Source organism: Fonsecaea nubica (genome assembly GCF_001646965.1).
Source record: "Fonsecaea nubica strain CBS 269.64 chromosome Unknown Scaff1, whole genome shotgun sequence".
In the NCBI taxonomy this organism is placed as follows: domain Eukaryota; kingdom Fungi; phylum Ascomycota; class Eurotiomycetes; order Chaetothyriales; family Herpotrichiellaceae; genus Fonsecaea; species Fonsecaea nubica.
In genome coordinates, this window is record NW_019173674.1 from 349,391 (window position 1) to 375,325 (window position 25,935).

The 25,935-nt window shown below is 53.2% G+C and overlaps 11 protein-coding genes across 11 annotated transcripts; 6 read left to right on the top strand and 5 right to left on the bottom strand.

Annotated features, from left to right (window-relative positions):
• Nucleotides 1-1,128: 1,128 nt before the first annotated feature.
• Nucleotides 1,129-2,002, top strand: AYO20_00127 (hypothetical protein; the record flags this gene model as incomplete). The annotated part of the gene is made up of 2 exons (XM_022638438.1): nt 1,129-1,134; nt 1,190-2,002. 2 exons carry the CDS (start codon nt 1,129-1,131, stop codon nt 2,000-2,002), a joined length of 819 nt encoding a protein of 272 aa, XP_022505403.1.
• A 621-nt stretch (nt 2,003-2,623) lies between these two features.
• Nucleotides 2,624-3,475, bottom strand: AYO20_00128 (dephospho-CoA kinase; the record flags this gene model as incomplete). Its single annotated transcript, XM_022638439.1, has 1 exon — nt 2,624-3,475. One exon carries the CDS (start codon nt 3,473-3,475, stop codon nt 2,624-2,626), a length of 852 nt encoding a protein of 283 aa, XP_022505404.1.
• A 602-nt stretch (nt 3,476-4,077) lies between these two features.
• On the top strand, nt 4,078-5,559 carry AYO20_00129 (hypothetical protein; the record flags this gene model as incomplete). Its single annotated transcript, XM_022638440.1, has 1 exon — nt 4,078-5,559. The coding sequence occupies one exon, from the start codon at nt 4,078-4,080 to the stop codon at nt 5,557-5,559; it is 1,482 nt and encodes a 493-aa protein (XP_022505405.1).
• A 657-nt stretch (nt 5,560-6,216) lies between these two features.
• Nucleotides 6,217-7,566, bottom strand: AYO20_00130 (hypothetical protein; the record flags this gene model as incomplete). The annotated part of the gene is made up of 1 exon (XM_022638441.1): nt 6,217-7,566. The coding sequence occupies one exon, from the start codon at nt 7,564-7,566 to the stop codon at nt 6,217-6,219; it is 1,350 nt and encodes a 449-aa protein (XP_022505406.1).
• Nucleotides 7,567-8,008: 442 nt separating this feature from the next.
• AYO20_00131 (hypothetical protein) lies at nt 8,009-11,251 on the top strand (the record flags this gene model as incomplete). The annotated part of the gene is made up of 1 exon (XM_022638442.1): nt 8,009-11,251. The coding sequence occupies one exon, from the start codon at nt 8,009-8,011 to the stop codon at nt 11,249-11,251; it is 3,243 nt and encodes a 1,080-aa protein (XP_022505407.1).
• A 369-nt stretch (nt 11,252-11,620) lies between these two features.
• Nucleotides 11,621-12,928, bottom strand: AYO20_00132 (hypothetical protein; the record flags this gene model as incomplete). The annotated part of the gene is made up of 1 exon (XM_022638443.1): nt 11,621-12,928. The coding sequence occupies one exon, from the start codon at nt 12,926-12,928 to the stop codon at nt 11,621-11,623; it is 1,308 nt and encodes a 435-aa protein (XP_022505408.1).
• Nucleotides 12,929-13,961: 1,033 nt separating this feature from the next.
• AYO20_00133 (hypothetical protein) lies at nt 13,962-15,632 on the top strand (the record flags this gene model as incomplete). Its single annotated transcript, XM_022638444.1, has 2 exons — nt 13,962-13,983; nt 14,044-15,632. 2 exons carry the CDS (start codon nt 13,962-13,964, stop codon nt 15,630-15,632), a joined length of 1,611 nt encoding a protein of 536 aa, XP_022505409.1.
• Nucleotides 15,633-16,596: 964 nt separating this feature from the next.
• Nucleotides 16,597-18,395, top strand: AYO20_00134 (agmatinase; the record flags this gene model as incomplete). Its single annotated transcript, XM_022638445.1, has 3 exons — nt 16,597-16,737; nt 16,800-16,896; nt 17,563-18,395. The coding sequence occupies 3 exons, from the start codon at nt 16,597-16,599 to the stop codon at nt 18,393-18,395; spliced, it is 1,071 nt and encodes a 356-aa protein (XP_022505410.1).
• An 841-nt stretch (nt 18,396-19,236) lies between these two features.
• AYO20_00135 (serine/threonine-protein phosphatase PP2A catalytic subunit) lies at nt 19,237-20,430 on the bottom strand (the record flags this gene model as incomplete). The annotated part of the gene is made up of 5 exons (XM_022638446.1): nt 19,237-19,309; nt 19,363-19,969; nt 20,022-20,127; nt 20,184-20,225; nt 20,281-20,430. 5 exons carry the CDS (start codon nt 20,428-20,430, stop codon nt 19,237-19,239), a joined length of 978 nt encoding a protein of 325 aa, XP_022505411.1.
• Nucleotides 20,431-21,190: 760 nt separating this feature from the next.
• Nucleotides 21,191-22,348, bottom strand: AYO20_00136 (hypothetical protein; the record flags this gene model as incomplete). Its single annotated transcript, XM_022638447.1, has 1 exon — nt 21,191-22,348. One exon carries the CDS (start codon nt 22,346-22,348, stop codon nt 21,191-21,193), a length of 1,158 nt encoding a protein of 385 aa, XP_022505412.1.
• A 1,178-nt stretch (nt 22,349-23,526) lies between these two features.
• AYO20_00137 (hypothetical protein) lies at nt 23,527-25,482 on the top strand (the record flags this gene model as incomplete). Its single annotated transcript, XM_022638448.1, has 1 exon — nt 23,527-25,482. The coding sequence occupies one exon, from the start codon at nt 23,527-23,529 to the stop codon at nt 25,480-25,482; it is 1,956 nt and encodes a 651-aa protein (XP_022505413.1).
• Nucleotides 25,483-25,935: the final 453 nt, after the last annotated feature.

Consider the following 25,935-nt stretch of genomic DNA (forward strand, 5'->3'; position numbering starts at 1 on the left):
TCTAGAGTATCTCCAAGCAGATACAGTATACATGTAATACCATGGCACATATCACAAGCCACCAAGCATGTATGGTTTCTTCACCGGGAGACCGATCCATCCCGCCATTTCTCAAACTAACTCTTCATCCCCAGGATTCCCAACAGCTCGAGGGTCTAGTCATTAAGGAAACAAAACAGAAACCGGTAGTGAAGCAAAAACCAGAGCTCAGATCGGCAAAACTTGTGATTTTCACGAGGGAAGTCAAACGATGTCGGCTGGACAATCGATATAAACGTTCGTCATCACTGCTGCTGGACTGTTCACGAAGAACTCTCCAACAGCTGGAGGAAGTTATGCTCCCTTTTAAAGATGCTTGTCGTGTTGGATCTGAAGTTGTCGTCGACCATCGAATAACTCTATCACTGTCGTTGAAATTGTACTGTGTACCGTTCAGGCAAGTGGTAAGAACAGAAGACGACCGACAGCAACATCCCGGTCCTGTCCCTCTGTACGTTTGTGGTATCTGGAAGTCTGTCCGGCCATTGATTATGTGGGGAAGGAAACAGAGGCGGAAGAAACTCTCTCTTGATACATGATTTGTATCCGTCCCCGTACTTGGTATGTCCGAGCAGCGAGCGAAAAGGGGAAGTGGCTTCTAGAATTGGCGCCTCGGTCCTCCGAATCGAATCGGTTCGATGAAAGGTAGGAGGTTACACCATTTGGTCGGACAGAGCGAGGCGCAGCGTTGTTCACTGTAACGTGATGGGGGAGGAGTGAGTCATTTGTCCGCTGACCAAGAAAATGCTGCTTGTCAGACAAAAAGCCTTAAATCGATGATTGAGGCTCCCAAGACAATGAATCTGCCGTGTCATTGGGTGGTGCATTTGACTTTCCTCCTGTCAGACCGAGCCGCCCGTCCCAGTTACCTTGTTGGGTCTAGATTCATCCGCCTCGGACGACGACAGGCTCAAAGTGGTTTTTCAATGCTTTCATCCCACTTCCCTCTTTCTCCTCCCTTCCTCTCTCTTCCCTTTCCATACCCTTACCTCCTCCCCTCCCTGCCTTGCTACCAGGCAAAAGAACAGCAAGGCGTCTATCACCCTTCCACCTGTCCTGACCGGGGGTCACTTTGGACAGTTGTTCACCATGGTTGTTACCGTTACTCCACAACCTACCCGTCAACTCGTCTCACTCTACCCGCCATAAGAACCATCAATGGCCCGAGTGGGAGTCTCCGGTTTCACAGAATAATTACCTACGGTCCTATCCTCTGGCTGTCAATGATGGCCAGCGAAATGTTCATTCACAATACTACAACTGTCCCATCAGCAACGATGATAGCTCTTCGGCGCTCGGATGGGGTAATCTAGACGTCTCTGACGACTGCATCAGCGACGCTTGCCGCGATGAAGATACATATCAGATCCTGAAGGATGCCACGCACCATATGGGTGAGGCTGCTCCTCTTTCAGTTGGGGAGGTGGCGCCTCCGAGGGAGGATCCGTCCGACTTGATGGGCAATGTGCCTCTGAGTTTCCCAGAGAGCTTCTTTGCCAATCCATTCGCGGTTTCTTTCCCAGGAGATATCCCGTGCCCAGGAGCACCCAGCAGCCAATTTATACCTGGATGCACCTCAATCTCAATCCCTAGTCCTTGTGATCTCAGCACCGAGTCCTCTCCCATGACACCGGATATCGGTTTCTGCGGGGTTCCGGATGCAAACAACTCGATCAGAACACCAAAGTCGATGGCCTGCACTCCATCTAGTGCACCTGACGCTCGTCTGTCTTCAAAAGGCGTGACGAGTGCGAAGGCGAAATACGGACCACAAATCCATTTCGTCGACATGGCCGACAAGAAAGGGGCTCAGCGGATTCGTAACACGATCAATTCTCGAAAACATCGCCAAAACAAGCTTGACAAGATACGAGAGCTGGAGAAGAAGCTGGCAACCATTGAAGCGGAGAAGAAAAGGTGGCAAGGACGAGCAACGGAGATGGGATGGAAACCATCTCAGTAGGAGTTTGACAGTCTATGCTTTGAAATATGCTGGTTCAATACAATTCATTCACAACACCACCCATTAGCCTTTGTCGAAGCGTGTCTACTAGAATCCCCGAAGGAGAGAAGGTTCTAGAGAAGTATCGACTTGAATTGTAGAAGTAGAGGCTGCCCTCGAATCTGATGTGATGTTCGAGGAAGACAGCAGGTAGAAGTAGATGAACCTGTTCAAGGGGCATTGAGATGTCTGCTCTCAGCACTGCAAGTGGGTTCGTCACGCACGGAGCGGCACAGCAGCATGTCGAAGAGAGGTTTGTGGACGGTGGCCACAGCCTTGCCCAGCCTCGTCCCTTCGACAACTCAACTCGTGGTATCGAGTAATATCACAATCACTTCTCGCCAAATGTTCAGTTCCAATTAACGCGGACCCACGCCTAAATCATCCCTGTGTACGAACCTCTCACCATAGAGAACATTCTTTGATATCGGTCCATCTTTGAAACTCGAAGGGGGTATAAATTGGTTTCCCATATCTGGGGGTCAGAATCAGCCACTTGAGCGAACACTGATTTTCTCTTTATAAAAATCTAGTAGTATGAGCACTTGTTTAACATTTCGTCGTCAATTTTCTTTTTCTCCTTCATTTCGGCTTGGCCATTTCTTCACCTCTCTCCTTGATGGTCTTTCGCCGCGCGTACCAGCTCCAAAGGACTTCCCAGGAAGCGACTGTGGCCATGAGAGGCGGGCAGACGAGGAGGAGGAGACTCCACCACCGCGGACTCTGCGACTTGATCTTCGCCATGACGTCTGCGATCTGGAGCTTGAGATCGTCTTTGTCGCCGTCATTGTAGAGAACGTAGCCTTTGCCTGCGTTCGGCTTGCCGTTGTTTCGACGTTCGCACCGTGCTGCTTTCTCCCGCACGTCCACCTGGCTTTTGACTCTGTTCTCGGCGTCCTCGGGCGAGAGATGCGGGTCGCGTTCTCGGAGGCGTTGCATCTGGATCGCCGGGTCAGACACGGCGACGACGATGACAGTGCTGCAGAAGATGTCGAGGCCGGACTCGAACAGGAGGGGCACGTCGACCAGCACGGCCCAGTACCCGCGGAAATAGTAGTACAGCATCGCGCGGGCCATCAGAAACCGCACCGCGGGGTGGACGATGGCGTTCAGCTTCTTCCGGTCGCGTATCCTCTCCTCCGTGTTCCCAAAGACCCTCCTCCCCAGCGCGGGTCTGTTCAGCGGTCTTCCCTTCCCGTTCGGCCCGTCTTCATTTCCACCACACTGGGGATCCGAGGCCGGGAGGAGGAGGTCGGGTGTGGTGGGACCAAAGGTCGCGACTATGCGCCGGTATCCCCATGTGCCCGGTTCCACGGCCTTTCGTGCGAGCAGGTCGGCGTCAACCAAGGGCAGCGAGTGCGGAGGGGAGGACAAGATCTGGGCGCAGGTGGATTTGCCCGTTGCGATCGAGCCTGTGAGACCGATCACAAGCATCGTGTGTTTCTTTGCTGCAACAAGGCCAGTGTTACTCGAGCATAGAGCAAGTCTTGGGGAAACAAGTTACCACAAAGCTTCAGATCAAGCGGGCACAAGTTACGGCTTGACTTCGCTGTAGATGGATGGCACTACAGCACCTTGTTCACTCGTGAAAGCCGACAATGGCCGAGGTTGACATCGCGATCCGGTGAAACTATATTCCGTTGTCAAACAAGGTGGGCTGGCGAGGCTGATAGTTAGCCTGGTAAAAATCAAGTGTCAACCACATCGAATGATGCTGCAGGCCAGCGATGGGAGAGCAGTCTCAAACAAACAGCCGAAGAGTGTATTGGTTATTCGATACAACGCTTACATTTGATGTTGTATCTGTCAGGCTAGACCTCCCCGCCTGCAGTCTGAGTGACTCATGCTGGTCATACCAATCTTCCCTCCTGTTTGATCAAACACCGACAAGTGAAATGGGACGCTATCGCTTGGATTGAGATCCATCAAACTCCTGGGCTTGGGTCTCACTTATTATGACCTTTCGACCTCTCATAAACATCCATCGACTTTCAAGCCTTCGCCGCAGCACTTCCCAAATAAGGGCTTCATCAAATATGACCACCATCCACCTGCCGTTGACACCGGCGGAGAAATTGTTCCGGCAATGCCTGCTCGACTGTCGCGAGGAGATGAAATCTGTCCCTGGAATGAAGGATCTCGTGCTACGGTGGACGGGAGGCTGGGTCCGAGATAAACTGCTCGGGGTGCAGAGCCACGACATCGACGTGGCACTGAGTACAATGACCGGGTGGGAGTTTGGTCAAGCTCTGCAGGCCTTCATCAAGAAGCACGGGGCCAAATACGAAGAACAAGCCGCGCAACAAGGCTTCAACTCGCAGGTCAAGGACATTCACAAGATCGCGGCGAACCCCGACAAGTCGAAGCACCTGGAAACCATCACCACGAGAATGTTTGGCATCGACGTCGACTTTGTCAACCTCAGGAAAGAGGTCTACAACCACCACAACCGCCATCCACAAGTGGAATTCGGCACTGCGGAGGAAGATGCACTCCGTCGAGACGCAACCGTCAATGCCCTCTTCTTCAACCTCGACACGCAAGAGGTTGAGGACTTCACGCGTCGAGGACTCGAGGACATGAAGCGCAAGATCATTCGGACACCTCTTGCACCGTATCAAACATTCAAGGACGATCCGCTACGGGTCCTCCGTCTCATTCGGTTCGCGTGCCGACTTCAGTACGAGATCGAGGCGTCTGCGAAAGAGGCGATGAAAGACCAAACCATCCACGAGGCTCTCCGCTTGAAGATCAGTAGAGAGCGTGTGGGGGTGGAGATCGGTAAGATTATGGCTGGACCCGATCCCTACACAGGATTGAAATACGTCAACGAATTTGATCTGTACTTCACCGTGTTTGCCGATCCGGCAACGTCGCCGACAGACGACTCGGTCGATGCTGGACACGCGGTCATCGCCTACGACGGACTTCGAAGGATTCTGGACGAGAAATCCTCCATCTGCCTCAGCCTGCGACCAAAAGAAGACCAAGCCCTGAGTTGGTTCCTCGCGACGTATACGCCGTGGTACAAATCATCTGTAAAAGCATACCAGGCCTCCAGGGAAGGCATCAAGGCCACCAATAGCATGAGCAAGGTCCTGAAAGATGCCATCGACCTACGAGCCTCCATTCTCGAAGCCGTGCGGTCAGTGAACGACGAGAAAGCCGTTCGGGGAGACGTGGGCATGACTCTAAGACAGTGTCGAGAGGCGTGGAGATCGCATGTTCTCTTCTCACTGCTTTGTGACATCGTGGAGCAAGGTTTCTCGACCGCGACGGACCGATATCAAAAGTTCGCTGCTTACCTGCACGATCAAGACCTCGAAGCCGCGCATGCCATCACTCCGATCCTCAAGGGGAACGAGATCAAAGAAGCTTTTGGCAACCCCAAGGGAGGTCCGTGGCTCAAGAACGCAGTCGATGAACTGGCACGCTGGCAGTTCAACCATCCAACCGGAACGAGGGAAGAGGCAATTGAGATGATCTCGAGCAAAAAGTCGGAATTCGGTCTCGGTTGAGGCTGCGAAACAAAAGAGGCTGGCTAATCAGGGAGGCATCACGGAGCTGGGGAAAGGCGGAACTCCCCCTCCATCTCACGGATCTATCTCCGGCAGGTGTGAGGAACGCCTCCCTCTCATTTCCTTTCGGCTCGCCTCGGTTTCCTCTGCACTCGGACACATCCCAGAAATTACAAGATACGTGGAACGTACCTTATTACTTCTACGAACACCATCTAGCAAAAACCCTCCAACAGCAGCCTCGGCGAGAACCTCGGCAAGAGTTCTATCTCGAAACTAGCCAAAATAACAAAACCCTCTTCTATACTCAGGGGTCGCGACCAATGATGGTGGAGTTACAGCCTCGTATCGAACCAAGCTCAACGAGCAGTAGCGGAAACCGAGGAGCCGAGGCGAAGGGATATCGGTCGGGTAGTACCAGAGCAAGTGATGCAGCAGGCAACACCACAAGCTGCTGGGCAGTCTTGGACTCGTTCCATCAATGGCATCAGCACTGCAATAACAATCTCGCTATTGCTATGTGGCAGAGACTTTTGAAATGGACCTGGACCATGGAATTGAGCAGCGTCGACTTCTATACTAATCGCCATGGCATGCGGGAGCTCGCATGAGATGAAATGAACAATGACCTGTACAATCCTCACAACCTTCTTTCCTTTACAGCTTCGCACCCGCAAGCCTAGCAGCTCTCAACTTGACATCCTTGACCTCTTGACGGACGGCCAGGTCAAGCATGATCTCTTCACTGCCACCACCGACAACGTGAACACGCACATCTCGACTGATCTGTTCGATCCGGGCACCTCTCCCCGTCTTTGAGTAGCCGGCTCCACCCATGATCTGCTGTGCCTCTCGACACACTTTTTCCAAGCACCTTGTGCTCATCACCTTTAGCAAGGCTGTCATGCCGCCGATATTAACCGGCTTTCCTGTCACGCGTGAAGTTTCAATGATGTAGCACAGCTGCTCGAGGAATGCGTGGGCGGGTTCAATCAAGAGTCCGAATTTGGCAATCTTTGCCTTGATGGGAGGATGCTCGATCAGTTTCTTGCCAAAGGTCTCGCGATCGCAGGCGTAATTGTACGCATCTTGGGCGCAGACCCGAGCGAGACGGAGTGAGGCAGTAGCCAGAGAGAGACGCTCTGGGTTGAAGTTGGACATGATCATGGGGAAGCCGCCGCCTTCGCGTCCAATGAGGTGGTCCGCGGGAACTTCGACATCGTCAAAAGTGATGTAGGTTGATCCTAAGAATGTTAGAGTGGGGTGGTAGTCAGAAACAGGATCAAATGTCATACCGCTGGCGTGGACGCCTGTGTTCTCCAATCTTCTTAATGTGACACCCTCTGCCTTGAGCGGGATAACCAACAGGCTGATACCTCCATGGCCTGGTCCACCGGTCCTCACCGCAGCTGTACAATAGTCGCACCAGAGAGCGTTGGTGATCCATTTCTTATTGCCGTTCACGATATAACGATCTCCCCTCCTCTCCGCGGTGGTTTTGATATTGGCGACGTCGCTTCCTCCGTCTGGCTCGGTGATGCCCAGACAAAATCTGAGCTCTCCTCTGGCGATCTTCGGCAGCCACCTTTGTCTTTGTTCTTTTGTTCCGTAGTGCGCAATAGGCGGTGCACCGATCGCGTTGCCGCCTGAAATGCCCCACATTGGACCACACCAGCCCAGACGGCTGACCTCGTCGGTTACGATAACGGAGCACCACGTATCCCATTCGTCGTAAGGTATTCCGGCAGGCAGTTGGACACCGCCCGCATCAGCGGGATCAACGACGGGATGGGTGACCGCGAACCCGAGCTGGCAATGTCGTAGACGGACATGCTCCGGCACCTGGCCTGCCTCTTCCCATTCTTGCGCATAGGGAGCGATCTCGGTCTCAAGGTAGTTGCGGACAAAGGCACGGAGGCGGTGGTGTTTCTCCGTGTAATACGGATTCCCGAGATCGAGCTGCGGGAGGAGTGGTTCGGAGAAAGGAGCTGGGGCGGTGGGAGCCATTTTTGGGAGTTCGATCGTGCAGTTAGGTAGGCAGCGGAGACTCAAGCTGCCCAATGTACCACTGGTTACATTTTTATACTTGATCTGGGGCGCCTTGGGTAAGACGCGCCACAACCTTGGAAGAAAGACGCGGGGAGAGTGAAACTAACGACGAGCCCGAATCGAGCCTCGGCCGGTTCGATCTTGGCAGTCTTGGCTAGAGTAAACCCAAATGGGAAACAATATCACGATGGTGACATCTTTGGTGCATTCGTGTCGGACATCCATCTCCAACAAGGAAAGGCTGCATCATTATGGCCCCTATCATAGCATCAATCATGTCGACCCTTATGTGCTGACTACTGTGACTGTACTCCCCAACTCAGAAAGCGAGTGTCGTCGATGGAGGTGATCAGGTGTTGTTGGTTGCCACCCCAGGCAACGTGAGACGCGGTTTTCAATCATGGAGTCTTTCAGAGAGTTCGTCGCCAATCAGGTCTTGGTCAAATCTGGCGATGACTCTGCAGATGCAACTGATGATGCTTCCGCCGATGGTACAGACGGGCAGGGCGGCGGACCCAAAACGCCTGCACAAGACGTTGATGTTGACAACAACACCCCTCGAGTCCTCGAAGTCAACAAGTCCGATTCGGACGAGACAGAGAAGGAAGTTCCTCAGAAATATCCTCAGCTGTCCAACAATCCTCCGGAGTCGCCGCCTCTGGCGCCAGGGCAGCGAGAGGTTGAGGATGATGAGGACGAGTATGATCTGTCCAAGTCTTTCCACCGCACGGCGAGTCCTTCTCCGACGGCACTGCAACGCAATAGGGGTGCACTTGTCAGCAAAGTGGGAGAGGAAGGCGTCAGCAAAATGCACAAGTTTACCCTCCACGAAACCGCCAACTATTACTATATCGTTGGTTCAGACCTTTTGGACTCGGCATTTCGGATACTGAAGATCGATCGGACGTCAGAACCGGGTGAGCTTAACATTACGGAAGATGACATTGTCTACACCAAAAAGGAAACGCAGCAGATTCTCAATGCTATTGACGAGGGCAATCGAGCAACCGGCGGGCTGAAGATCAAGACTAGCTTCTGGGGGCTCCTGGGATTCATCCGCTTTACAGCCCAGTATTACATGCTGTACGTGACCAAAAGGAGTCAAGTGGCTATGATTGGGGGTCATTACATCTATCAAATCGACAAGACGGAACTGATGCCTCTGGTAACGGCAGCATCCACCCGAACGAAATCGGACCGACACCTCGAAGAAACGCGGTTTATCGGTATCCTGAACAATCTCGATCTTACCAGGTCCTTCTATTTTAGCTATTCGTACGATGTTACCCGAACACTGCAGCACAATATCATGCGCGAACGGCAAGCACTCCAGGAGGGACTGACAGAGCCTCACAAGCCAGACCATAACGATATGTTTGTCTGGAACCATCACCTCTTGCAACCCGCCAAAGAAGTTCTCAAGAACCCGTACGACTGGTGTCTGTCGGTCGTTCATGGGTACGTCGATCAAAGCTCACTGTCGGTATACTGGGGCAGGGTAGTCTATGTGACAATCATTGCCCGTCGATCGAGATTCTTTGCCGGCGCCAGATTCCTAAAACGTGGTGCCAATGACCTTGGATACGTGGCAAACGACGTGGAAACCGAGCAAATCGTATCAGAAATGCTGACCACTTCATTTCACGCCCCAGGCCCCGTGCTGTTCGCAAACAACAAATACACTTCCTATGTGCAACATCGTGGCAGTATTCCATTGCACTGGACTCAGGACAGCACAGGTGTCTCGCCAAAACCTGACATCCATCTTAACGTGGTGGACCCGTTCTTCAGCGCTGCTGCTCTTCACTTCGACAACCTTTTCAAGCGGTACGGAACACCCATATACGTGCTCAACCTGATAAAGGCCCGCGAACGCACTCCAAGGGAGTCCAAGCTTCTGAAAGAGTACACTCTTGCGGTGAATTACCTCAACCAATTCTTGCCGAAGGACAAGCAGATTGTGTATCATGCATGGGACATGAGTCGAGCATCGAAAAGTAGAGATCAAGATGTCATTGGCAGTCTGGAGGCAATAGCTGAAGATATCCTTCCCAGAACAGGCTTCTTTCAGAACGGCCGTGATGAGGACTCGGGCCTGCGTCTCCAAACCGGTGTCGCAAGAACCAACTGCATCGACTGTCTCGATCGAACCAATGCTGCTCAATTTGTGATTGCGAAGAAGGCTCTCGGATACCAACTTCAGGCGTTAGGGGTGATCGAGCATCCGTCGGTCGAGTACGACTCCGATGCTGTAAACCTGTTCACCCACATGTGGCACGACCACGGCGATACTATAGCTGTACAGTATGGTGGCTCACACCTGGTGAACACCATGGCCACGTACCGAAAAATCAACCAGTGGACGAGCCATTCGCGCGACATGGTCGAGAGTTTCAAGCGGTATTACAACAACTCGTTCATGGACGCGCAGAGGCAGGAAGCGTACAACCTGTTCCTTGGAAACTATGTCTTCGCCCAGGGCCAGCCCATGCTTTGGGATCTCACCACGGACTATTACTTGCACCACTCCGATCCGCGATCCATGTTTGGCAAGCGGCGACCGAGTTACCGCCACTGGTACACGGACGAATACCTCGAAACGCCGCAGATGCCGCCATCGCTCTGGCCGCATGAGCTGCGCGACCGACCGTTGACATTTTTTGACGATTATTGGGTCGAATACTACCGGCCTCTATCCATATCGTCATTCCGGAAGCTCTTCTCCTTCAAAATGCGCTCGAATCTACAATATATCCCGATCAGCTCAACTTCGGCCGGAAAGTACGACCTCAGCCCGTTTAGGGTGCGGACGGCGAACGACAGCGACGGAGAAGGGCATGAAAAGGGGCAGGGGACTCGGAAGGGCGTCAAGATAGTTGCGCCGTCGGACGATACCGCGTCCACGATCGGAGGAGAAACGATGGTGTCGTCCGCCGACGGACGTTTGAATTCGGCCACCCCATCAGCAATTGAGCCGACTCCGAAGCCCAGCACCCTGGGGCCTTGGCTCGACGCGCAGCAGCAGCTTCACAACGCCCTGAGAGGCCGCCGATACACGGGCATCATCAAGGAACCCTCGTTCGAGGTCCAGTCAACCTCAGTGCCTAAGATCCCAAGACTGCCAACCACCACGAGTAGTGACCTGACCAACAGCTCCCTTCTCCTTGGCCCACCCACAAAAGCCGAGCTTGCCCTCCACGCCTTCACATCCCTCATCGAAAACTCTCTCAACCCTCAGGTGCGCCAGTTGAAAGAGTACCAGCGCTACGTGGCACACCCGTCGACGATCCCGTTGGTGGTGTCCAGCGACATCGACTACTCCTCGGCGCCGCTCGAATTCCTCGAGTATCTGTCAAAGACCTCGTCCGACCCGGCCGATCACAAAGTGCTCCGGCACTTTGACGACGAGCGCGGTGCGGTGACGCTGACGATGGAGGAGAGGGCCGAGGCCAGCATCGATGATTACCTGGAGTATGTGGCAAGTGGGCAGGTCGAGGACCCGCTGACCGTGCTGGAGGAGGACGGTGGGAAGAAGCGATACAAGGCCTACAGGAAGTGGCTGAGGGGGAAGAGCCTGTTCAAACAGCGGCCCGTGGTCGGCGATGAGATGGAAGGCAACGCTGATGGGCCCGTCGTCGGCTAGGCGGGTGTCCGCGCGGTGTTTGATTCGAATGGCTGTCATCGGATCGGGGAGTCGACAGGCGATGGCATTTTCTGGGGGGTGTTAGAATGGACCTTTCTTTTGTTGTTCTGATCCTTTTGTGATACCCGTATAGATTGACATTCGCCCTGGAAAAGGAGGTTCATAGCGTGAGTTTTGTTTTGTTCAATGGAAAAGGACCACGGGGCGAAATATAAATTGACCGCCAGGGGAGCGAGCATTCGCCATTTCCCTCTTCCTTCGCACATAGGCAACTACGTGCGTGTTTGAACATCCATCATGAGTGAATGGCCAACTCTTGTAACAAAGAATTGCATACGAATCCTCAATGTGATGATACATGCGGTCCTTTTAGTCTTCGAATAATCCAGTCAGATCACCCTCCTCGCTCAGCAATTTCTCCTTGATGTCCGCCCACTCCTCCTTCGCCAGGACGTCCTGCAGCATCTTCACCACATCTTTGGTTTTCTTTATGATCTCTTGTATAGCCTTCGCGGAGGGCACGTCATTCGCACCGTCTGTCTCGTCCAAACAGTTGCACCAGCAAGCGACGCAGGCCCCGAGGATCTCGGCCCACCACTTGTCCCTGACCCGCGGTGCGCACACGTCGACAACCACGTCCAAGACGTTTAGCGAGGCGAGCGCCATCTCCGGCGCCGCCAGGACGAATGGGTCCATCAGGACCAGCCGCATCATGGGCAAGAGCGTCTGGAGATGTTTCACGGTGTAGATCCCCATTCGTCTGAATGTTGGGGGAACCTGGTTCAGCAGCAAGGTCGTGATCGGGGCAGAGATTGTGTTTGAGAACGAATCCGTCGCCGAGGACAGGTGCGACAACGACGCCATGATCCCGTGTCTGAAGAGCTTGGTGAGCAGGACTTCCCTCGCCACCAGGTCCTCGCCCATATTCCACGTTGGTCCCGCGTCGGGTTTCTTGCCCGTCGAGATGTCAACTCCCTCGGCGGTGGCCACTTCCAGTCTGATGAAATTTGCATCCACGAGTGAAAGGTAAGCGGGATACAGCTCCCTCAGGACCAGCAGACTGTCGGCCTCGGGCGTCAGAGTCGGCAGCAGCAGGAAATTCGTCTTGAGCGCGTCGACAAATACGTCTGTCAGCCCGGTCCGTTTCAGCATGTCGCTTTGCGTCGAGACCAGTGTCGTGCAAAGCAGGCGCAGTAGGAGACACCCGTCGGATTTGTACGTCGGCGATGCGTCATCGATCATGTTGAGAAGAGGCGGGACGAGGAGGTGGAAGTGGGATTCTATCGTAGACCTGCGCACCGGCTGTGGGAGAAGCATATAGCTTCGTAGGACATACTTCAGCAGGGGCGCGGTGAAGGGCCCCCGCTTCCATGGTTTCTGGGCCTGTTCATCGTCGTCTAAAGATGTGAGAAACCTTGCCGCGCCTATCGACGGCGGCGGTCCTGGTACGAGGGACTTGCGGCCGGTGGAAGTCAACTGTGGATGTTTTGTGTTGGTGAACAGCGGTTTGATGACTTGTGTGAGAAGGTCGAGGAGTGCGGATGGGAGGTGGTCGTGGTCTTCATCGGATGTGATGCCGGAGATGATGGTGTGAGCTTGTCGGCGAAGAACACCAGTCTGTGGTCGCTCATTCTCCGGCTCGAGTGAGAGTATCTCTAAGATTTCACTTCTGTCCATGTTTGTCATGGTCTTCGGCGGGGAAGACGAAGAGGGAAGAGAATTCAGTTGGCAAGGCACGCAAGGCTGCCATGTTGAGGTTGCGGCCAATCAGATCCCAGACTACACAGCCTCGTCAGCCCGGGTTTTTCAAGCTTCGTCAACAGGCGGCTGGCAAGACACATTGACCCATCAACTGGCATTTTTGAATCCCGAAATGAATCCCATCGGATTGAAGTAGCATTCGCTACCCAGCACCCAAACGATTGGCATTCTCGAAATTCTCGGATCGCAGCCAAACCTTACCCATGCATCTAGTTGTCAAGGCAATGTCTATCTCACGGTGTCCAGGCTACACCACAGCACGCCCATCTAACTCCGATCCTACCCAAAGTACCGAGTGCATCCACCTACCTCTGCATGTTCGATCCTGACGCCGGCGATGCTTGTCCAACTGGCATCTCTCAGGCGTGAGACCAGCCAAGGCCCACAATCCGCGGCAAGATTATCATTGGACTTTCGTTCAAGGTTCCCTTTCCGCCCTCCGCGTCCCCATTTCTCGCTTCTCCCAATCGCAAGGAGCCAGATGTGGGCTGAAGATAAGGAAAGGAAAAGCGCCGCGACAATTGGATAATGCAATGACTTTTGTCAAAGGCTCAAATGCTCAAAGCTTCCACGGCTGCATCATGCCCTAGCTCACTGCATTCACTCACTCTTGATAGGCGTCTCCCCGTTACGTTTTGCCATTTGACATTGGATTCCCAGACGATCCAATCCGACCATCGCCACTGCATCGCTGCTTATGCTGGCCAGCTCGAGGCATGGCGACCCGTCCAGGCGTCGGTACCTGGGATGGGGCGTCTCATGGATATGTTTCGTCGTTGACTAAGTCCATTTCTCACATGTTCTTTTGTATTACTTCATAACTAACCCTGTCGGATTTCCCAAATCTAGACATTCCTGTCTTTTTTCTTCTCCAGACAATGGCGTCAGACTGTTGATATTGATATTAGACCTACGAGGGAATGTATATGGCTTTGCCAATCGACGAGTCATGCGAAGATATAGTTCCACCGGTAAGTCTCGGGTCACAAAGTGTCTTCGAAGGGTTTCTGCTCACGAACGCGGTTCTATAGAAGAGGACCACGACCAGCGACGGCGTTCGGTAGCATTGATGAATGAGGAAATTCAGCCAGAGGAGCCCGATGAACACACGGGGCTTCTCCCCAAGAAGCGCCATGATGAAGAGCAAGCACCCAGCCATCAGGAAGGCGAGCTGCTCGATATCCTCCCCGAAGACGACACCCCGACACAGAGGCTCGTTCTTCATGAATTCTGGGTCCTATTCCGAGGTTCTATACCTGTCATTTTGGCCTACTCGCTGCAGAACTCGCTCCAAACAGTGTCAATCTTGATCGTTGGCCGAGCATCGCCACAAGACCTCTCCACTGCTGCGTTCTCTTACATGTTCGCCATGTGTACGGGCTGGCTGATTGGCATGGGAGGATCAACCGCTTTGGATACTCTGGCGAGTTCCACTTTCACCGGAAGCAAGAACAAGCATGACTTGGGCATCCTCCTGCAACGAGCCTTCATCGTCCTGACTCTGTTCTATGTCCCTGTCGCCATCCTTTGGCTTTGTTCGGAGCCCGTGTTTAAAGCTCTGGGTCAAAGTCCCCAGTTGTCACACGACAGCTCTAAATTCCTAAGTTGTTTGATCCCCGGAGGACTGGGATACATCTACTTTGAGACGATGAAGAAGTATCTTCAGGCTCAAGAGATCATGCGACCAGGGACTTACGTGCTCTTGATCACTTCTCCAATCAGCGCGTTGTTGAATTACCTGTTTGTCTATGTGGCGGGTTGGGGCATCTTTGCGGCGCCGCTCGCAACTGGCATTGGCTACTGGCTTTCGTTTCTGGGCCTCGTGCTCTATGCCAGATTTGTGGCTGGCGGCGAATGTTGGGGCGGTTGGACCAAGAGATGCCTTCAAAACATGGGTGTCTTTGCCAAGTTGGCCTCCCTGGGGGTGATTCATGTCGGGACTGAGTGGTGGGCTTTCGAGATTGTGGCATTGGCGGCTGGCCGACTCGGAGAAATCCCTCTCGCATCCCAAAGTGTCATCATGACAGCAGATCAAGTCATGAACACCATCCCCTTTGGCATTGGAGTTGCCGCCAGTGCGCGGGTGGGCAACATGCTCGGTTTACGCACTGCCAAGGGAGCAGCACGATCGGCCAACGTGGCTGCCTGGCTGAGCATGCTCATGGGAGCTATCGTGTTGGCCATCCTGATGGGCACGAAGAACGTCTTTGCCAAGATCTTCAACGACGATGAGCGGGTGGTCAAGCTTACCGCCGATGTCTTGCCGTACGTGGCTCTATTCCAAATTGCAGATGGTCTCAATGGCAGCTGTGGCGGATCTCTACGAGGCATGGGCAGACAGCATATTGGAGCTGCCGTTAATCTCGTCAGCTACTATTGCGGCGCTCTTCCCCTGGGCATCTGGCTGGCCTTCCATGGCTGGGGTCTCCCGGGGCTCTGGGTCGGTCAGTGCATTGCGCTGTATCTAGTGGGCATTGCCGAGTGGGCGATTGTCGCCTTCAGCAACTGGGAGCACGAGGTTGACAAGGCTTTTGCCCGGATGGACAAGGACGAGCTAGTGGAGGGCGGCTATGCCACGGCGTCTGTGGCTCCTTCACCTTCGGAAAATGGCGCTCAATGAGTGAATGACAACATAGAACATGATAATCCAAAGATAGATAGGGTAACATAGGAGGTAGATGATCAAAAGTATTACATAGATCTGGTTTCTGATCTTGAGCTTAGATATGGACCTGATCCCCATCGCTGGCCCCGTATTGGCACTACAAGCTTCCTTTTCCGGTTTAGCGTCGTTCACATCAATTGAACGTCGGACCAAAAAAGAACTGCGCATGATACGAGATTCTCTCTTCCTTTCATTCCCACTGATAAGCATCCCGCCCTGGACAATGACTTGCGTCACGCCTTCAATAATGACACACAGCATTCGCTCACGGCCTCTCCCTCTCTTCTGACCTACCGCCGGCCAAGTCCACCTGCCATTCCCCTCGCATGGACTTGTGCGCTGTTGCGGCCTTCGACCAGAACCCATCCGTGCATGCGGCTCCCCTCGTTTCTGCTCACCGGTCCTTTGTTCTCCTTCTGCTGATGGGCCAAACACCCCCGCGATATGGCTCGAGAGAAATGTCCGGGCCAGCTTCCCCCCCCCAAAGCCCTGGTCTCGGCCTCGCATGAATGTTCTCATGCTGTCATGATTTGGCAATTCCTCATGTCAACGCTGCGGGGCCTGCATTGATAGGGAAAGCTTCTGTCGTGCCCGGAAGACTCCCGCGCCCATTTACATGCTTGGGGGCATTTTAGGTAAGAGGACAGTCCAAATCTGCATCATTGGATACGGTCCTGAGTAAGGCGCATGGACCTGTCGGAGCTGGGAGCTATCTGCAGGAACTCATGGGCTGAGAGCTCCTACCTAGCTTGTGGGAAGAGACAACAACAAAAAAAAAGCTGCTTACGCTTGAGCTCCAAATTTTCTGCTTCGTGGGATTTTTGCTACTCATAAAGATCTCTCTTTTACTCGTCGCTGCTTGAATCTTCGTTATTGCGTTGGGACGAGATTGACCAACTTGACCACCAAGGCCAACAAGATGTTAATCAAGGCCTTTGCCCTCCTGGCATGTGCCAGCTGCGCGCTCGCCCATGGCGACCACGACCACGATCAAGCTCCCATTGAAGGACCGCACAAGTCGCTTTGGTACAACACCCTGCCAGGTGATGGTGGCACACAGGTGAGATTCAGTATGGGCGAATGCGGCTGTAGGACAAGCTCATTGACACTCTCGAAACCCAGGCGGACTCTGTCTTCTCTGGCATCTCGACCTTCGGCCGCCTCCCCTATTTCCCCTGCCTGACCAGCGACGAGGAGAAATATGACATTGCATTTCTTGGTAGGGGGGTCCCAAATTTTTCATTTCTGGGGTTTCTCCCCCCAAAAACCGATACAAGAACCTGGAAGAAGGCTAATTTTTGTGTCGGGGTTGGCTCTTTTTGGTGACAAACAGGCGCACCATTCGACACGGGTACTTCGTACCGACCGGGAGCGCGGTTTGGACCCAGTGGGATCAGGCAAGGTTCTCGACGCCTCAATCTCTAGTACGTCCTTTTTTTCGTTCCTGCTCAAAGGCTTACGTTGCGACACCGTATGTCACAAAAGGCTCACGAAAACTGGGGTTTAGCGGCGGGTATAATGTGTACGTGTGGCCAGAACCCCTTTCCTCTTCCCCCTCCCTTTTCGTCCAATGAACCTGGCGGTACTCGGACATGCTGGAAACCGTGGGGTGAGAGACAACGACGATGATACAGGGACCAGCAAGCAATACGAGGCGGCAGAAACAAGAAAAAGGCTGACAATTTGGGGGGAATCAACCCCTATACAATGCAAACAGACCCATGAAATCCAACCCCTTCAACTTCTGGGGCAAAGTCATTGATTGCGGCGACATCCCAGTCACTTCGTGAGTACAACCCTCCTCTGCGTCCCACTGATGGGCCTTTGCCTTTGAAACACCACGAAACTGTCGGTATTGTTTATCTTGCGCATGATACTGACAAAGACGTCCAACAAAAAAGGTACGACAATCACTACGCGCTCCAGCAGATCGAGGACGGACACAACACGCTGCTCATGCGCACGCCGTACACGGCGGCGCAGGAACCGGGCATCTCCAAGGCGGGCAAGACGCTGCCACGGATCATCACGCTCGGGGGCGACCACACGATCACGCTGCCGCTGCTGCGGTCGATCAACAAGGCGTACGGCCCGATCAGCGTGATCCACTTCGACTCGCACCTCGACACGTGGAAGCCCAAGGTGTTTGGCGGGGCGCCGTCCAAGCAGGCGGCCATCAACCACGGGACGTACTTTTACTGGGCGTCCGAGGAAGGTCTGTTGGCCAACGACAGCTCGATCCACGCGGGGATCCGCACGACGCTGTCCGGCCCCTCCGACTACGAGAACGACGGGTACTGCGGGTTCACGCGGGTCGAGGCGCGCGAGATCGACACCATCGGCGTCGAGGGCATCGTGCGCCGCATCCGCGACCGCGTCGGCACCGTCGACCCCGTCTACCTCTCCATCGACATCGACACCCTCGACCCGGCCTTCGCCCCCGCCACCGGCACCCCCGAGACCGGCGGCTGGAGCACCCGCGAGCTGCGCACCATCCTGCGCGGCCTCGAGGGCCTCAACTTCGTCGCCGCGGACATCGTCGAGGTCGCCCCGGCCTACGACACGAACGCGGAGCTGACCACCATGGCCGCCGCGGACGTCCTCTACGAGGTCATGACCATCATGGTCAAGAACGGGCCCTTGACTAAGAAGGCCGCCCAGGGCGACGGCAAGTCCGACGACTTCGCACTACCCGAGCACGCCGAGGAATTGAAGTAAGGTTCGGAAGAGGTGAGAGGTACCGTGTCGTGAGAAGACTGGTGTCATGGAGATGGTGTTCATGGTAGTGGTAGTGGTGGTGAGCATAGTTTATACAACGGCAGTGGAGACAAGAGCGGGGACACACACACACACACACACACACACACACACACACACACACATGTATGCCATGGCGTGCGTGGGTGGGAGAAGGGAAGGGAAACAGACAGACAGGGGCAGGGCCAGTCGAACGGATCAAGGATAGATACGCGTGCTTTGGCACCTGTCTACGTCTTCGAGGTACCAAGGAGAATCTCTGCCAATGGCGAGAGCTTGGACGGGAGACTCAGCAATGCCAAACGATCAAAAGACAAAACAATAACAGAGCCAGACGAAACAAGAAGCTCTTTCCCAACCTTTCATTAATGGTCTTGTAATACATCACACAAAAGGCCGAAGCCCTAGCAAAAGGCAGCGCGCGAAGCAGGGGCACCACACCCGTCTGGCAAGTGCATGATTGAAGTTGTATGTCTATCAAACATCGCTTCTTTGTATCTCTTTGGAGGGCAACCTACTCATGCGCCGCTTGCGTCTCCGTCCACACCCATCAGGCTCATATTTGGTCTCACCCCTCCTCTCAGCCATGATATCTGAGAGTCACTTTCGCTGGCTGACCAAATGCTTTGCGGATCCTCCTCCTTACACGGTACTTTTTCTTCCCTGGATATTGCCTCTGTGGTCTTTGCTGGGATGTGTGACACTGATCTATCAAGACGCAATGGATACCACCCACACCGCCCAATGTGTGAGTTCTGGGGTTTAGTTGTGTAAGGCAGGCAAGATTGTGCACCGCTCTCGATTAGAGGAAATAGTCTGGTGTTCTTCGACTGACCATTGGTTCGCCGGCTCGGGGACATGGATCAAATTGCAAGCTGCAGATTCATTCGTCAGAATAGCAACCGAGAAATGGGGGATTTACACTTACAAGGTATACTTCAGATGCTCATCAATCTCCATGATGGCAGCTTGATTACCACATCTGTAGCAGTAATTCGGGGCGCTGAAAATCGTCACCACATTGCGATCCTGACTCCAGTTGTAGCCCTCCATGACCAATTGATGAGCTCTGGCAACCAGCGTCAAGCCATTGTTATGGTTGAACGCTTCTGAGATGTCTTGCCCAAATGTGTATCCAGCTCCTCTAGGACTGATGCCCCATCCGCATCGGTCATCAGGATCGCTCCACAGAAGATCACACATGGGACCTTCATGAGGAACTTCTTGGATTCGGTCAAGTGATCGGATGTTGTCGAGGGTGTCAATGCTGGGAGAAAGCCCGCCATGCAGGCAGAAGATCTGGTTGTCGATCAGAGCAGTAAGCGGCAGGTAATCGAAGAGATCGGTGAAGTATTTCCAGACATTGGCGTTGCCATATTTCCGCAGGCATTCGTCGTAGAAACCGTAGACCTGGGTGATCTGCCTGGACTCATGGTTTCCGCGGAGAATGGTGATGCGGGATGGGTATCGGATTTTGAGCGCGACAAGAAGGGTCACGGTCTCGACGGAGTAATAACCACGATCTACATAGTCTCCTGTTTGTTATTGTTAGTTTGTGTACACCAGTGACAGCATGTCTCAACCCACCCATAAAGAGGTAGTTCGTATCCGGGTTGGGACCCCCGATGCGAAAGAGTTCCATCAAGTCGTGGAACTGACCATGGATGTCGCCGCAGACTGTGACAGGACATTTCTGTAAAAAGTCAGACATCTGTCTACAGCCTTACGCCGCGAGAACGAAGAACTCACCACCGGCTGTACGTTTGACTCTTCTTGGAGAACTTCTCTGGCCTGCGCGCTCACGATTCAGTCTTCTGGCTTGCACATGGTCGCAGACAGTACTCACTCTGTCGCAAAGTCTTGATACATCACTCTCCGCCAACTGTTTACAGTCCATCAAGCTCTCGATCCATCCATCAAGGGTCGGTATTGATTGTGGGTCAGTGGCAGGAGATAAGCCATGAGGCTGCGCTGGTTTTCCCACGTCAACGTCCATCTTCGTATCCATGACAGGGCGTAGACCCGTCGAAAAAATCGAATTGGACGAAGAACGGCAAGGGATGAGGGGGAGAGGTGAGGTCTGAAGGGCGATCGGGGATGTCGTGTACTAAGGTGGGATGGTAGGTTGTGGTGTCAGTTTGGGACAAAGTAACGCAGCAGATTCGAATAGAGGACTAGCGTGTGAGGGAAGGTCGGCGTGGAAGGGATGTTGGGTGAAGTGCAGCCGGCTTCGATATTTGTCGCAGATGCTGTTGCACTGAGGATGGCGTTGGGTTTTGGTCAACTTGTTGCGACAATGACATGTCAGTCGAAATCCTGCCTCTCTGAGGTACTCGGAACCAATAATCCGCTAGCCGCTTAGGTGCTTAGCCAGCTCGGGATACCTACGAGGACAAGTTTTAAGCTTAGCCACTACGTAATAAACCTGCCCCTATAGGTACCCAGTACCTACCGGTAGATATTCTCGAAGGTACAGGTGTGACCAAGCCCGACGGTGAATGTCTTGAACACCTTCATTCTCTTTGCACCCTCACCGACTCTATGAGAGTTTACACTCGCAATCCGCTAGTAGTCCCATTTATGCATGAGATGAACATTGAGCTGATTGGCTCTTTTCAAGACATTGTCCCCATTCGAGTCCTGAGAATCATACAGGCAACATCGTCGGCCGTGATTTTTGCTCATTATGTCCCAGTCATCTCCTCACCCCAGCATTGTCCCACTCATGCTTTCTTCTGAGGCCGTTTGCAAGGAGACTATATAATGTCACCACCTCCAAACCCTCCGAACGGATTACTACCCCATCCTCCTCCACCTCCACCGCCTCCTGGGAATCGTGCGCCTCCTCGAAGATTTGGAGGACCATCCCCTGGGCCGACTGGATCATACCGTGCCCCTGGAGGGACCTGAGGATCAAAAGGATGTCGACCTCCTTGGCCACCAAACAAGGGATCGTCAAAAGTGGGATGCATGCCTCCCCCGCCACGAAAGCCGCCTCCAGGGCCTATCCGGAGAGGATCATGTGGGCCTAAGCCTGGAGGATAGAGGTCTCTTTCCCCAATGTTTCCAAATGGCTGATGACCTGGTAGCATGCCGCGTGGAGGTCGATTGATCTCATATTCATCTTCAAAACCCGGTGGCGGAAAGTCTCCAGGAGGATGAGGTCTTCGAGGGGGTATCGCTAAAGGATCGTCGAAAGGGTATGGTCGTGCGGGTGGAGGATGATCATCTCGTAACGGGTCACGCTCAGGAGGGCGAGTTTCTTCATGTCGTCGTGGCTGTTCGAGGGTGGAAGTTGCTTCCTCGTACCCGGCCTTCTGGATTCCCGGAGCCAATTTCTGGATGATATTAAGTTTGAACAGTGACGCAAGATCTGTGATCCGGCCATTTGATATAAAGACATTTCGAAGTGCAGAGACTGTATTGGCACCCGGGGTTGCCTCTTGTAATGATCCATCGGAAATGTAGTCATTGGCCTTGACCTCAAAGGAGGCAGTCTTGTCGTCGCCCATGCCAACACCAAATATGATAGCCTTGCTTCCTAGTCGATTCACCTTGATAAGGTACTCCATGGCAGACTGTGAATGAGCATAGCGGAAGGCGTAGGAGGACGATTCATCCCACTGGGAAGGCAACGGTTGAACATCCTGGGGTTCTGATTGTGCTTCTGCAAGTGGTGAGATGTCTGGTTCACTGCGAAACGATAGACCCTTACCTATCTTGTGGTCTTCTCCCAAGCCGACGAGACGGAAGCCAACTGCAAGCATGCAGGCATGTGAGAACAGGGCAATGGCAGCATATGGATCTTTGATGAGTCTAGGTTGTTCCGAGGCGGAAGGCGGGGTCGGTAGGCTCTTGACCATGTAGTCGAGGATTGAGTCTGCGCTCAAAGCGCTCACCGAAGCGGGGGCCATGGCAGTGTCAGGTATCAGGGTTGATGTAGGTTTTTGACGAATGGAGAAAATGCGGTTGACATGTGTTCGTAGAGAGTAAGTAGGTGATCGGGTGATATGTAGCCTAGATTCTGGCCTCCAAGGACATGCGCTGTGGGGGACGCGCCCCGCCGCAAAGACACGCGCAACGCACTGCGGCCTGACATCATTCGGTTTCTGGGGGTAAGTCCTCGGCTAAGTTGCAACTTGTTTGAAGGGGTTCATGTCAATAATTGCACCATCGAAGTCCTGAGTTGACCTTTGGACCAAGATTGATGAAATTTCATTAGAATAAAGGAATAATTGACATCCATTACACTTTTCTATATGCTCCTAAGCCTGGTGAGACCACCCATTGCCTACCTTGGTGATATGAGGTGGAAGATTGGTTATCACCGGTCTAACCTGGAGCATGTCGAGATGCCATTTAGAACCGGTGGTTGGGACAGGGCCAAGAGACTGTAAACCGCAGTGAAAGAGGTTTGGAAGGTTGAAATGCAGCCAACATGTGGATCACCTCGTAGATGGAATGGAAAAAAGTGCAAGCGGAACCCGGGGCTGCAAGACAAGGCTGAAGGGTGGGAGTCGTATGAAGCAACATAGCCGAGTCTTACGTAACAAGGTTTTTCTGGAATGCGAGAAACAAACTTCAAGATCTCGACCACCACATTTTGACGCGTTCCTCTAAACAAAGGAACCAAATAAGACCCTACAGGGTTTCAACAGTCGACTCGGATAATATCAAATGGAATGTCTCAATCGCAGTCTTCGACTCGACTTCCTTGATTCTGCTATACCCAGCTAACCACATGCGACCAAGTCGATATCTGATCGGGTCAGCCTATCCTCCTCCAAACCAGCTGTACCACCTCGACGCAAATCACACTACTTTTTCACAACTCGGACTCGAGGATTTGATTTGCCCAGAGGCAGGACAGTCTACGGATATCCCTCGCACGAATACCCGGCTCTTCTATGCCCGAATCCCCGACAAGTTCTGGCTCTGTTGACCGGATACGTGCTGGTGCTTTGCGACGAATGTCGATGAAGGGTGGCCTTTGAGTCCTCTCTCACTTTGGCACTGATGGGTCAGAGGGGTAGTGAGTGTTTACAGAGATAGAGTGAAATTTCCCAATCATTCTGGACCATAACCGCAGAAAATGGCTCCACGTCGATCTACGGCAAGAGGCTCAAGTGCAACGCCGGTACGGGCAGTATCACCGGCGAAACGGTCGAATCGTGCAGGCAGCGCCGCATCACCAGACAATGCTATCCCACGTCGAGTCACTCGTGGTACCTCTCAACAACCGAGTCTTGCGGCAGATGGTATTGTGAACAACCCGAGGCTGCCTGAGGTGCAACTCCAGCAATCTTATGCTTATGGATCAAGCAAGACTCCCGTCCTACCTACCCAGTTGCTCGCGCGAAGTAGGATGAATTTGACAGAGATGGCCGAAACAATCGATGTTGGAGTCGAACAAGCGCAGCAACATCTCCAGAATCATATCGAGGAAACTCAAGCAAATCTACAAAAGGACCCTCGGGCTGAAAGGGCTCGACGAAGAGCTTCTCGCGAGAACTCACGGGAAGCCTCCGTGGCGAGTGATGATGCCGAGAAACACCGCACTCAGCGAGTAGCAGCGTGGGCAAGTTCTCTAGATGACAACCGACTAAACGGTATACCAGAAGAAAGTCAAGAATCAGTGAGGCTTGAAGCTGACAACGATGACGGAAGCTATGAGAGCGCGGCCCGAAGTATCCCTGATGATGATTCCAACAAGGGAACAGATCCCTCGAGCTTTCCCAGCGGGATATTTGATCATAGCTACAACTATGAAAGAGGTCTCCGGAAGCCTCAGATCACGATACGAGAACGAAAAGACCCATGGTTTCGAAAGGCCTGGAATGGCAGCAAACATTCCGCCCAACAACTTCGGCAGACATCCTCAGACTGCTTTAGTTCGATATTGGACTGGTGGATACGGTTATTGCGGGCCAGCGGCAGGGCGATCAGGAGCATCCCAAACTCGCCACTTGTGGCCATCACGATGAGCATTATTTTCGCATTGGTACTTGTCGGAGGAGCGAGCTTTCTATTATGTCACGCCTACACTAATTTTGTTTGCGATCCTTTATCGACTTCCACAGCCGGATTAACCCTTCAAAAGTTCTGCGGAAGGTGTACGCGGAGCTCCAGTATCGAATCTCTGAATCTTACCGCTGGCAACAGAAACGATCTGTCAAAGCTCACGGCAGCTATACACAACATCAACCAACAACTCGGGATTCTTGAAACACGATTGACCGACAAACTCGACTCACAGTACGCGACAGTCGGTAAAGATATTGAGAGCCTTAAGAGGCACTATTCAGAGCTGTCAACCCAGATGGGCGGCTTGAGACCGGGAGACGAATTGGGTACCTTGCCTGGCAATGCCCCGTCCCCGATCATTCGAAAAGTCAACTACTTCGCACCAAGCAACGGAGCCATGATCGACCTAAAATTAACCTCACCGACAATGCAGAAGCCCCGGCCATTCTTGCACCGACTGCTCTTACGGATTCTGCTCTCGGCGCATTACGTGACCAAGCCACCGCTTGAAGCTCTAACTCCATGGCACGATGTGGGAGACTGTTGGTGCGCTGCGGCCGTTAAGGGCAGCGACCCTGGACCCGAGGATGACTTGATGAGACTCGGCGTGACAGTGACGGAGATGATATATCCCACTGAAGTGCTTCTGGAGAACTATCCGAGCACTGGTTCACTATTGCCGGGATCGACGCCCAAGACCATCGAACTTTGGGCCGATTTTGAACACCTGGATAGTTTGGAGTGGGAGAAGCTGAACATCCGGGCGATGCAAGGCGTGACCGGAAGTCCCTTGGGGCCGACCTACGCACTCATTGGAAAAATGGAATACGATGTCTCGAGCGAGGCTAGTTATACCCAGGCTTTTCCGCTGGATGTGAACCAGGGTTCATTGGCGTACCCTGCACAAAATTTCGTGGTGAGGGTGACTGAAAACTATGGCGCGGAATTCGCCTGCTTGTACAGGGTTCGGCTGCATGGCGTTCCGTTATCTGGCACGAGATCGTCCGCCGACTCGGCAAGCTAGATGGTTTGCCTATTCACAGAGGGGTTTGGGATTGTGCTGTTTTCTGAGAAAATTGTGCGGGTTTGCCCACCTACCTACCTACCGCAACGCCACGACTTTTTGGCATGGTATGTGCCGACAGCGGAACCGGCGTCTAGAGGGAGGTTTTTTTGTGGCACGACTTATGGAAGAGATACCGTGCGGACAGACGTCGTGGGTCGCTTTTGAGTCCAAAGAAACGACAAAGTCGCCGCCATGCCTTAAGAAGGAGACACCAGGGCAAATCAAGTCCATGTATGTATATGAATGATAGAGGATCCCCTCCATCGAAGAACGCTGGAATCGATGAATCCAGAGTTTCTTTTCCGAGCGAAACTTTTTTTTTCCCCCAATTTCGTTGTTATTGCGTTCTCGAAACGTCAATTAAGTGACATTGAGCCGTATATTGTGTTTCGGTGTAGATGCGTATGTAGC